Source organism: Choloepus didactylus (genome assembly GCF_015220235.1).
Source record: "Choloepus didactylus isolate mChoDid1 chromosome 25 unlocalized genomic scaffold, mChoDid1.pri SUPER_25_unloc1, whole genome shotgun sequence".
Classification (NCBI taxonomy): Eukaryota; Metazoa; Chordata; class Mammalia; order Pilosa; family Megalonychidae; genus Choloepus; species Choloepus didactylus.
This window is the reverse complement of record NW_023637606.1, coordinates 2,014,155-2,026,221: the sequence shown is the minus strand read 5'-3', so window position 1 is coordinate 2,026,221 and position 12,067 is coordinate 2,014,155. Positions and strand designations below refer to the sequence as shown.

The 12,067-nt window shown below is 59.4% G+C and overlaps 1 protein-coding gene across 3 annotated transcripts; it reads left to right on the top strand.

Annotated features, from left to right (window-relative positions):
- Window positions 1-219: 219 nt before the first annotated feature.
- SLC39A3 (solute carrier family 39 member 3) lies at window positions 220-10,077 on the top strand. Of its 3 annotated transcripts, XM_037824257.1 has the most exons (4): window positions 598-1,090; window positions 1,242-1,294; window positions 1,597-1,893; window positions 7,846-10,077. In XM_037824257.1, the coding sequence occupies exons 3-4, from the start codon at window positions 1,684-1,686 to the stop codon at window positions 8,566-8,568; spliced, it is 933 nt and encodes a 310-aa protein (XP_037680185.1). In that variant the 5' UTR covers window positions 598-1,090; window positions 1,242-1,294; window positions 1,597-1,683; the 3' UTR covers window positions 8,569-10,077. The 3 variants fall into 3 exon arrangements, with proteins under 3 accessions (XP_037680183.1, XP_037680185.1, XP_037680184.1); XM_037824255.1 differs by lacking the exons at window positions 598-1,090; window positions 1,242-1,294 and adding an exon at window positions 220-285; XM_037824256.1 differs by lacking the exon at window positions 1,242-1,294.
- Window positions 10,078-12,067: the final 1,990 nt, after the last annotated feature.

The following is a 12,067-nucleotide window of genomic DNA, read 5'->3' as shown; positions in this document are numbered from 1 at the left end:
TCCCGGAACCGTTGTCTTCAAGTCGTAGTTTCCCACCCGAGCCACTTTGCCATAGCTCCCGCCGCTCAGGGGGCGGAAACTACTTTCCCCGGCCGGGAAGGGGAGGTGGAGTCGCAGGAAGAGTGGCAGCTTCGCTAGCCAATGGGATCTGGCGCTCGGCCGGCGGCGCTCGGGACGGCCAATCGGCCGGGGGCGTGGGCGGGACGGCAGGAAGCGGCGCGCCGAGCGGGAGCCCGGCGGGGAGGCTGCGCGACGGCTGAGCGGCGGGCGAGGGGCCGGGCAGAGGTGCGTGCCGGGTGCGGGGCGCGGGGCGCGGGGCCGCGGGGGCCCGGCGCACCCTGCCCGCCCGTTAGTGAGGCCCGGAGCCCGGAGCCCGGCGCCGGCTCCCCATTGGCTTTGCAGCTTTCCCGGCGGCTGCGTGCGGCTCCCCGGGCGGGGCGGGCGTCGGCTGCTCTCGGGCAGCGCCAGGTCCGCCTCGCCCTCCGCGGGGCGCCCGGGGCGGCGCGAGGCATACAGCAGGCGCTCGCTAAGTGCTGAATGAATGAATGAGCCCGCGGCCCTGCCCAGCCAGCCCCCTGATCGAGCGCGCCGGGCCGCCCTCACCCCCATTCTGCAGAATCAGGCACTCCGACGCCCAGCGCGTATTTATTGGGCGCCTCCTGTATACCTGGCCTTGCGCTGGCTGCTGCCGGGGATGGGGCTGGGGGGCCCGGCTTGAGCACAACCTAAAAGGGGGGCGATGGCTGCAAATTTAAATGACACAGCTTTCCATGGGCAGCCGATCATGCTAGAGAACATGAAAAGAACTTGGAAGTGCCAGGTCGGGAGGAAATAGTGAAGGGGAGGGAGGCAGCTGAGGTCCTTTGTAGCAAAGGTGACTGTTTGGGATTCCACGTTGGCCACTGCCCTTCAACGAGGGCCCTTGTCAGTGTCCCCTGTGCACGTGCTTCAGCTCACTCATCTGTTCAGCCCGTGGTTCCTGAGCATGTGTTTTCGGGTCAGACCTGGAGACGGGTGCAAGGGCTGCAGTTCAGAGCAGGGGTCGGCCAGGGAAAGACTCCTGAGGGGTCCTGGAGGCATGAACTGAAAGGTAAAAAGACATCCCAGAAGGGTTGGGGGCAAGGTGTGTTTCAGCGGAAACGACAACTTGTGCAAAGGCTGTGAGCAGAAGCATGGGATGAGGTGAGGCAGAATCTGATCACACGGAGCCTCAGGGTAAAGAGTTTGGCTTTTATTTAAAGGCAACGAGAAGCCACTGGACCGGTGCTGTCCGATAGAACATTCTGCAACGATGGTAATGTTCTCTTACCTGCACCTTCCAGTACGGTTGCCAACAATCATGTGTGGCTGCCGAGCACTTGAAATGTGACTAGCATGACTGAGGATCTGAGTTTTTAGTATCGTTTCATTTTAATCCATTTAAACAGACACATGGGGCTGGGGCTATCGTATTGAATTGGGTGGCTCTGGAGACTTCCGTGGGAGGTAGTGATCTGTGGCGAGCCGCAGGAAAGAAAGGACTTGGGATGACAGGCTTGGCTGCTGGAGCTGGTTAAGCAGTCCAACAACTAACGTGCTTGCCCCTTGCCTTCACAGTTCAGCATGAGCCTCTGGCCACGTGCTTGGGCCCGGTAGCACGTCGTGGGCAGGGGGCGAGCCTCCCCAGATGCCCGGGCCGTCACCATGGTGAAGCTGTTAGCGGCCAAGGTCCTGTGCATGGTGGGTGTTCTGCTGCTCATGCTGCTTGGCTCCCTGCTCCCCGTGAAGTTCATTGAGAGCGATTTTGAGAAGGCTCACCGCTCGAAAAAGATCCTCTCCCTCTGCAACACCTTTGGAGGCGGGGTCTTTCTGGCGACGTGCTTCAATGCCTTGTTACCCACTGTGAGGGAAAAGGTAAGGGTCCCTGGGTGGCCAGGGGTCTCTGACACCCTTTCAGTGCTGACACCGAGCTTGGGAGGAGCCTCGGCACTGTCATGGTGGCAAAAAAGTAGAAAACGAATTTGCTATGTGACTTCAGGTGAATTGTTTCTCCTCTCTGAGGCTTTCCTAATAAATAAGAGGTTTGGACTGGATCTAGGGTTGTCAACTGGTGGGTTCAGCAGTAGTTACCTGGTAAAAGTCCAGACCAGACCCCTCACCCTGGGAGAGATACACTTTGTCCTGCAGCTAGTGAGAATTGCCTCTTTTCAATTCCTGTATCAGTCAGCTACTGCTGTGTAACAAATTATGACAAACTTGCCGTCTTAAGATGATGTACATTTTATCACCTCAGAGTTTCTGTGGGTCCATCTTCCATTCCAATAGCTTCAAAGGAATGAATCCCAGACAACTGCAGCTCTCTTCTTTTATAGAAACCCGGGAGGGGAGAAGGGGAGAAGGGGAGAAAGGGTGATACATGCAGGACTTCTGTGACAAACTGACACTTTCAAGGGGCAGGAATGAGAGGCCCTGATGACTCCACCAAACAGGCAATCTGGCTGCCATCTTTGGTCCAGAGAAGGCAAGCAATTAGCCAGGGGTCACCCAGCAAACATGGCAAGGGTCGTTCTAGTGACGGCCCTCCGAGATATCTAAATGCTGGGCCCCTCAGCTTATGAGAACTTGAGAAACAGGGGGCACTGTGTTTCAGGGCTCCATGAGGCAGTTGTGAAGTTATCTGCCGAGCTGTAGCCATCTCAAGGCTGGACTAGGGAAGGACCAGCTTCCAAGCTCACGTGGCTGTGAGCAGGATGTATTTCTTCGCTGGTCCTTGCATGGAGAGTCTCGATCCCTCACTGGCTGTTGACTGGAGGCTGCTCTCCGTCCCTTGCCATGTGGGCCTCCCCAGCACGGCTCCTTACCTCGTCAGCAAGCTGAGAAGACAGTAGCATCTGCTTCTGAGACAGAAGTTACAGTCTGATGTCACACAATGGTGGAAGAAATATTCCATCACCTTTGCTGTATTCTGCCAGTTAGAGGCGAGTCACAGATCCTCACACACACAAATGAAGGCGTTCAGCGAGGGTGCAGACACAGGAGGTGGGGGTCGTGGGGAGCCGTGACTCCCATCAGAGCCCTCCTCCTCTGCTGCCCCCTGTTTCTCAAGCTCTCACAGCTGAGGGGCCCAGCGTTTAAATCTCTTGGAGGGCCCTCCCTGTAAGGACTCTTGCTGTGTTTGCTGGGTGACCCCTTGCTAATTGCTTGCCTTCTCTGGACCAAAGACGGCGGCCGGGTTGCCTGCTTGGTGGAGTAATCAGGGCCTCTCATTCCTGCCCCCTGAAAGCGTTGGGTTTGTCACAGGAGTCCTGCATGTATCACCCCCTTTTTCCCTTCTCACCTCCCGGGTTTCGATAAAAGAAGAGAGCTGCAGTTGTCTGGGATTCATTCCTTTGAAGCTGTTGGGATGGAAGATGGAGTCCTAAGATGATCCTCAAGATTCTTGGCCCTGGGTGTCCACACCCTGTATCCTCTCCTGTGTGCTGCCTGTGACTATGATGGGCTGTCACCCTCAAGGCTGTGTTTGGGGGAAAGAGATTTTGCAGACGTGATTGAGGCCCTTCATCAGCTGACTTGGAGTTGATCCAAAGGGAGATTCTCTGGGTGGGCCTGACCTAATCAGGTGCGCCCTTAACCGAGACCAGAAATAGCAGCTTCAAAGAAGCAAAATGCCTATTGTCAGAGGGGGGTCGCCTGTGGCAGGGTCCTGATGGTGGCCTCCAGGGCCTGAGAGCCGGCCCCATCAGCAAGCTGTGTGAAAACGGGGACTTCAGTCCCACAGCCACAAGGAAACGGATTCTGCCAACAAGGGTCCTTGGGAGATGAGATCACACCCAGGCACCACCTCGACTTTGGCCCGGTGAGACCCTGAGCCGAGGACCCGGCTGGGATGTGCAAGGGCTCCTGGCTCACAGGAGCTCGGAGATAAGAAACTCAGTTTGCTGTTCAAGCCGCTAACAGTGTGTTGTTGTGCACCAGAGAAAACTAATACGGTTTTTATGGGTCCCCGTGAATTCTTTTTCGTTTTCCAAGTAGCTCGTGTTTCTTCTGAGCGGGTGTTTTCCCCGGGGGTGGCACTCGGGGGCGTCCCCCAGCTGCTTAGTGGATGGATGAAATGGCTTCTCCATGGAAACAGGGCCTTCTGCTGTAGCAGTGGGTCCCAACCGAGGCAAGTCTACCCTCAGGGGTGCTGTCTGGGGACATTCGTGGTTGTCACGACTGGGCAAGTCAGGAGCCGTTGCTCCCAGCATCGAGCGGGGGAGCCCAGCGAGGCTGCTCAGCAACCCCAGTGCCCGGGACGGCCCCACCCCAGAGAATGTTCCGGACTCAAATGCCGGCAGCGCCAAGGGGCAGAGACCCTGGGCTGCAGTGAATTACATCCGACCTGGTGGGATGAACGGTTTCATTTCCCTGCTATTTATTAGGGTTTCACAAAAACAGATGGGGTTCTTACTCTCACAGGGAGCACTCGGTCCACGGGGGATACCACGCCCAGGGCTGACTCAGTTCTCAGAGGGAACAGAGCATGTCTAGGGGAGCAAAATGCCCTGAGAAGGGGACCTCCGAGCTGAGAGAGCGGAGAGGGTTGATGTGCAGATTCCACAAGGTGAGGGCAAAGGGCCTCGTGGAGGCCGAGTCGGGGAGCACGGGGAGCACGGGGAGCCCAGGGCCACACAGGCCACAGGTCCGGCTGGGCCTTTCCGCCGAGACCCCCAGGGCCATGGGGGGAGGGGGAGGGCTAAGCAGGGAAGTCACGGGCTCAGATTTGGAGTTCCTGGGTGCTCACTCTGGGTGCTGTTTGGGGGACAGAGCGTGAGGGATTACCTAGAAAAGAAGCAATTCATAATCATCCGACCTGCTGACGTCCTAAGAGGCTGCACACATTTAAGTTCACAAACTGAGTGGGGGGTAGAGAGGAGGGGAACCCCAGGAGCTGGGGGGTCGCCTTGTTTATACCGTCCCACCCATTGGGAATTTATTCCACTGCGTAATGTGGGCAGGGGATCAAACTCAATTGTGTCCTAGATAACAAATGCAGAGTTTTTCTTAGGAAAGAATTTAGAACCAAAGCGACGAGGCCCCCATGTTCTCCATCCCTGACCAAGTACGTTCCCCTGGCGTCCTCCGTCCTGTCCACACCGCAAAGCAGCCACGTTTGCACACAGCGGGCGTCAGAATGCACAGGCTGTTTGCAAACCACTTTTTTGCACTTACCCTGGCACCCAGAAACCTGCTCCCTGGTTGTTCCTTTGGCTTCATAAGTGCAGCTTTCCACACTCGCCTGTATTCCTAACCTTTCGCCAACTTTGCACGTCAGTGTGCACTAAGTCATCTCCTGTGCACGAACATTTTCCTTGGGTGCAGCTTTATGCTCCGGCCGCTCCAAATGACACTGCAGAGGCCATATTTGAGCTTCTTTGCACTTTTCAGTGACTCCCAGGAATAGAGCTCCTGGGGCGTGCATGTCACAGACATTTACTGAGCGCCATTCAGGGTGGACATCAAAACCACGTGGTGCACGCGATCATGGAACTTCCATTGCAAACGGCATGCACTGTCCGGTACGGGAGCCACTGGCCCCGGGTGACGAAGTGAGCCCGAGGATGGGAAGGCTGGGTTTCATTTCATCGTAATTAATTTGAGTCTGAACAGCTACATGTGGTGAACAGCTACCATATTAGACCACACGGACAGACGAGATCAAAATCATCAAAGACACACACGTTAGGGTTTCCCAGCTCTGCATGGCTGGCATTTGGAGCCGGATCATTCTCTAAGGTGGGGGCACCCTGCTCGTTGTAGGTGCCCAGCAGGCTCCCTGGGTTCCCCGCACTCGATGCCAGGAGTGCCCCCCACAGTTGTGACAACCCTAAATGTCTCCAGATGTCTCCAGGTGTCCCCTGAGCCACAGAATCAGTCATCCCCGGTTGAAGGCCACTGAGTTGGCTGGTTACAATCTCAAATACAGGTTTTCTCATCTGGGGCCTGGGCCCCCTGACAGCCTCCCTACCTGTCCCCTGAGTGTGGTTTGGCAGCTTTTCCTGGTAGAGCCAGAAGCCTGCGATTGAAACCCACAGAGCAGGGCTTCCTGTCGCGGCACTGTTGACATTTAGGGCCGATCAGGGTCTGGGGTGGGGGCATCCTGGGCCCTGAAGGGTGTGAGCAGCCTCCCTGCGCTCCCCCCGCCCAATGCGAGCAGCGCCCCCTGCAGTTGTGACAACCTGTGACGATCACAGATGTCTCTGGGTGTCCCCTGAGGGGCAGAGTGAAGCAGCCATGGGTACAGGTGAAGGAGGAACATTCCAGACCCAGTGGGCGGCCTGTTCTTGGCCCTGAGGCTGAGAAGAGCTTGGCGCACGCAAACCTCTTTATGAGTCCAGAGAAAATTAACCCGGGCTCCTAGGAAACCCCCACCCCACCCCACACACACCCTCCTTCCTTGCTGCCACCATCCAAAGCTGCATCGTCCCATGTGTCAGCCGCCTGCCGTGTGTGGCCATTTACGATAAAATTAATACAACTTAAATAAAATCCAATATTCTGGTTCTTGGCCACACCCGCTACATTGCAAGTTCTCCAAGGCCATGTGTGGCTGGGGGTTTCCACACTGGGCAGCACAGACAGACAGGATGTTTCCGTCACCGTGGGAGATTTCATCGGAGGCCACAGGTTCAAGGGATCTGATAGAGGTGGCTGGACGTGCGGTGAGCCTCATCTCCTTTCTCAGCACGGTCACCCAGGGGGCCGGAACCTTCCAGAAACAGAGTCCTACCCTGGGCCAGAGAAGGCAGCTGGGTGTGGGCACCCGAGGGGAAGAGAGGGTTGGGACTGTGAAATGGTGGGAGTGCCTCCATGTCCAGTGCACACAGCCTGTGTCTGGACTCCCCAAGCTGTTGGCGGGGGGGGGGGGTCCCTCCTGCACCCGGGCCCCATGTTCCCCGGGGACTGTCGTCCTCGGCACCCCGGGTGGGGCTCGGGTCGGCCAAGAAGGCCCCGTGTCTCCTGCCCTGAGCGTCTGAGCGTTAGGGTTTTTAAAACTTTTTGGTTGATGTGGTCAACATAATGTGAGACCTCCTGCTTGCTTTTGTAATTGGCTTTTTTAAAAAATTCATCTAGGATGAGCCCCCCCTTTTTTTGATTCAGTTTTATTGAGATGTATTCACACATCATATAGTCACCCATGGTGTACAGTCAGCCGTTCACAGCACCATCATATAGTTGTGCATTCATCACCCCAATCTATTTTTGAACGTTTTCCTTACACCAGAGAGAATCAGAATAAGAACAAAAAATAAAAGTAGAAAAGAACACCTAAACCATCCCCCCATCCCACCCTATTTTTCATTTAGTTTTTGTTCACATTGTTCTACTCATCCGTCCAGACACTGGATAAAGGGAGTGTGATCCACAAGGATTTCACAATCACACTGTCACCCCTTGTAAGCTACACTGTTATACAATCGTCTTCAAGAGTCAAGGCTACTGGGTTGGAGTTTGGTAGTTTCAGGTATTTACTTCTAGCTATTGCAATACTTTAAAACCTAAAAAGTGTTATCTATATAGTGCATAAGAATGTCCTCCAGAGTGACCTCTCGACTCCATTTGGAATCTCTCAGCCACTGAAGCTTTATTCCGTTTCATTTCCCATCCCCCTTTTGATCAAGAAGATGTTCCCAATCCCACGATGCCGGGTCCAGATTCATCCCCAGGAGTCACATCCCGCATTGCCAGGGAGATTCACACCCATGTTTTAAAAAATTTTAACCTTGTCTAAGCAAACAGTTGAGTCGGCCAACCCTGTCCGAGCGCTGGGCTCCCCTGCCCCTGGCCGACTCTCTCTCGCGTGTCCTCCCCCCGCCCCCACTGCAGCTCCAGAGAGTTCTGAGCCTCGGCCACATCAGCACCGAGTACCCACTGGCAGAGACCATCATGCTGCTCGGCTTCTTCCTGACCGTCTTCCTGGAGCAGCTCGTGCTGACCTTCCGCAAGGAGCAGCCATCCTTCATCGACCTGGAGACCTTCAACGCCGGCTCGGACGCGGGCAGCGACTCGGAGTACGAGAGCCCCTTCATGGGGACGGCCGGGCGCGGCCACAGCCACGGCCACGGCCACGGCCTGCGCGCCCCGGAGCTGGCCCGGCCCGGCCCGCTGCGCCTGCTCAGCCTGGTCTTCGCCCTGTCCACCCACTCGGTCTTCGAGGGCGTGGCCCTGGGCCTGCAGGAGGAGGGTCAGCGGGTGGCCGGCCTGTTCGTGGGCGTGGCCCTCCACGAGACGCTGGTGGCCGTGGCCCTGGGCGTCAGCATGGCCCGCAGCGCCCTGCCCCTGCGCGACGCGGCCAAGCTGGCGGTCACCGTGAGCGTCATGATCCCGCTGGGCATCGGCGCCGGCCTGGGCATCCAGAGCGCCCCCAGCCTGCCGGGCAGCGTGGCCTCGGTGCTGCTGCAGGGCCTGGCTGGCGGCACCTTCCTCTTTGTCACTTTCTTCGAGATCCTGGCGAAGGAGCTGGAGGAGAAGAACGACCGGCTGCTCAAGGTCCTCTTCCTGGTGCTGGGCTATGCCGTCCTGGCCACCATGGATTTCCTCAAGTGGTGAGTGTCCTCGGGCCGCTGCAGCGCCGCCCCTGATGCGCCTCAAGACAGGGCGAGCTGCCTGCACACGGGCCCAGTGGCCCCACGGACCCCACAGCCTGAGCCCCAGGGCGCTGCTACTCTCTTAAAAAATCCTTTTAAAAGTATCTGCCGGTGCTGTTTGAGCGCGGGGACGTCGGGCAGAAGGATCCGGTACCTGACGGCAGGCGGGAGCAGGGCCAGGGGCAGGGGGCTGGCTCGGACATACCCCCACCCCACCCCCAGCCGGGGGACAAGGACATGGAGCGTCTGTTCCGTTGGGTCCCAGTCTCGGGCCGCGCTGGCCGTTCCAGAGCCTCTGTCCTCTGTCCTCAGGCCTGGTGGCTCGTCGCCCCACCCCCATCCTGATGTCCAGAAGGATGTCACGAAGGCCACAGTTAGAGGGGCTGGATTCTGGGCCTCAGCCCGCCGAGGTTATTCCCAGTGGCTCACTCTGCACCCCCAGGAACGCTGTCCTCCACACTGGGTGCAGCCCCCAGGATGGGCAAGTTGCTCTAGAGTAGGGGCTGGGGCCAGCGGCTGGCTGCTGCCCCCGGGACCGCTGGGTCGGGCGAGTGTGCAGTTTCTGAGGGAACAGGAGCCCCGAGAGTTGCTCGAGCAGCTGAGGCCCAGCCCACTCCCAGGCTCTCCAGATAAAGATTCACTGGGTGTGAGGCCAGAGCCAGGCCATGGGGACCCCAACAGAGAGACTAACGGAAACCACGGTCACCCCCTTGGAGGGGATGGAGAGCAGAGACTGACGGCACAGGCAGGCTGGCGGAACTCGCCGGAGCCGCCCGTCCTTAGCCAGGTGTGTTGTCACGGCGACCCTGGCTGGCGAGTCAAGAGGAGCCGCCTCTTCCGAGGGGATCTGGGACCCCGCCGGCTGCAGAGGATGGTGGCGTGGGCCTGGCGTCTGAGCCGGGCCTCCACATGGGCCTCTCCAGCCTCGCTGTACCCTCCAGCCGCCAGTGTCCCGGCTCTGTCACAGTCCCCCAGGGGCTGCTTGTTACTCGCACTGCTGCTTTTCGTCCGCTGAGCAGGTCGGTGGAGGGGCTGAGCACCCTGATCTCCCTCCTGGGCCCCAGCGGCCTGCTGCCCATGCCGTCCCTGGTACCAGCTGCCAAGGCTGAGCAGCCGTGGGCATTTAAGGCCCCGGCAAGAAGCCGCTCCTTGGCGGGAACCCGCTCGTGCCTGTGTCTGCACCACGGCTCTGGGCTTGGGAGCTCCGGTACATCCCTCCCGGCCAGCTCGGGAGTTCCAGGATCAGCTCACTGCTCACTGCTCACCCCAGAGTGGACGCCCCGGGCAGGCGGGTCCACTTCCACCCACCCTGCTCCACCAAGCACCAGAAGTAGCGGCCTTGGACCAGGCCCAGCCCCCTGTGGCGTTGGTTTATGAGGGTATCGGGGAGCAGAGCTGATGGGGGAGCTGCTCTTGCTTCCTGATCGTTTTGACCATTGTAAATAAACTGGGGTGCCAGCCCACACTCTTGCAGGCCCTGGGTGATACATCCGAGACCTGTCCCCCGACTTCCACCCTAGCCAGGGCCCCCCGCCCCATCCCTGTCTGAGGTGTTGGGCCCATTTCGAGGGGCTTCTCTCTGGAGCTTTTTCAGGGAACCCATCTCAGAACCTGCTCAGACTCACCCCATCCTTGTGCCAGGAGAATGGCCCAGTGGGTGTGGAACCTCTGCCGTGTTCCAGGCCTGGTGGGGTGCCCCCCACCCCCCACTTCACTTTCTTCAGGGGCTGGGAGTCTCCGCTTGGCCGCTGGGGCGGTTCTCATGGAGCTCCTGGGTCACGGCCAGGGAAGGATCCAGAGTGGGCATGGGGTGGGTGGGGTGGTGGAGGGGACGAGCTGCCCCCACCAAAAGGCGGGGACCCCTCTCAGGCAGAGAGCAGGCTGCAGGGGGGGTCACGGGACCCAGATGCCCCCAGGGTTCCCAGACACACCCCCCTTTCCCCATGACCCCCATGGCTGCAGGATTACGCGGCGGGGTCCTCTCCCCTCCCCCACCCTGTGGGGCCCCCGGGAGCAGCAGCAGCTCCCGCCCCAGGTCTCCCCTCTCCCCTGAGCACCCCATGGCCCAGGCCAGCCCCCAGGCCCCACCGAGTGTTTCGGGACCAGCACATGAGGTTTGGAAGGGGGGAGAAGGGCTGTTGGAAGGATGGGTGCACCCACCCCCGTCTCCCCCCACCCCAGGGCCCCTCTGCCGCCCCTCCTGTCTGCCATGGGGGGAGGTTGCAGGTGCAGAGTCGGCCGTGACATCCCCACGTTCCGGGGCCACCCCAGGACAGGGCCGAGACAGCTGAAGCTGCAGGTGACCGGGCATCCCTTCGGCCGGCGTTGGTCAGCACTGTCACTGCCGAGGAAGCGGCCGTCTCCACACTGGAGCGGGAGGAGGCCGAGGGGGCCCAAAACAGGCCTGAAATCAGCAGCTCCGGCCACGGCCACCACCACATGGCCCTGGGAGCGTGGACTGTGGCGACAACAGCTTTCCTGGGTCATGGTCGGTGGCCCGGTGGCCCTCGCTCACTCAGGGCGTCTGTCCCTCGGGCTCAGTGGGCCACGTCTGGAGACATCCGTGGCTTGTCGCGGTGAGGGGTGTTGAGTGGGCAGAGCCCGGGGGTGCAGCTCTACCCCCCCATGCCCAGGAGTCCCCCACCACCCCCCAGGGAACCATCCGGCCCACGTGTCAGCAGTGCCGAGGGGGCCCTGCAGCGAGTCATAAAAAACCCGAGGTGAGCGACGGGACCCAGTTCCCTTCGAGGTTGTGCATGTGAGAGCAAGAGGAAAGGGGCGACTCGCGGACTGTTACCTGCCCAGAGCCCGGCGGCCGGTCCCACAAACACTCAGCGGCTTCCCCAGCTCCCCGGGGGGCTCTCCTCCCGGGACGGGGTTGTGATGATGTGGGGGCGCCATTCGGAGCCCCACCGGGAGAGTTCGATTGGGTCTTCTCTGCCTTCGGCGCTCCCCCAGGGGTTCCCGGCACCCGACAGCTGGGTGGAAGCGACTGGGATCCCCTCCTTGATCAGGAGACAAAGGAGAAAATTAGGAGGCGGCCCCGGCTTCACGGACTGAATCAGCCGTAATAACAGCGTGTAGGGCCGCTGCCGGCTCCTGTTTGTGTTTCTGTGGGAGACGTTAGTGGGGTGCACTGGGGGGGTGTTGAGTTTCCACGTCTGGGTCTCACCGGCACCCAGAAAATCAGAAGATGCAAGGGACATTGCTTGCAGCTCCTTCACACCTGCTGGGACCCCAGCTGCGGACCCTCCACCCTGCCAGGAAGAGCAGGGCATGTGTCCTACCCACCCTGGCCTCACCCAGCACTGAGGAGTCAGTGCCCAGCACTTAGTACCTAGCACCCAGCACGGAGGACTCAGCACCCAGCACTGAGGACTCAGTGCCCAGCACTTCATACCTAGTACTCAGCACCCAGCACCCAGCACCGGCCATGAGCTCTTGGTCAGTTTTGGGTGAAG

What these genes read in the sequence shown, in the direction of transcription:
- SLC39A3 (XM_037824255.1), top strand. Translation starts at nt 1,684, where the DNA reads ATGGTGAAGCTGTTAGCGGCCAAGGTCCTGTGCATGGTGGGTGTTCTG. An exon ending in TACCCACTGTGAGGGAAAAG is followed by an intron (nt 1,894 to 7,845) that starts GTAAGGGTCCCT and finishes CCCCCACTGCAG; the next exon opens with CTCCAGAGAGTTCTGAGCCT.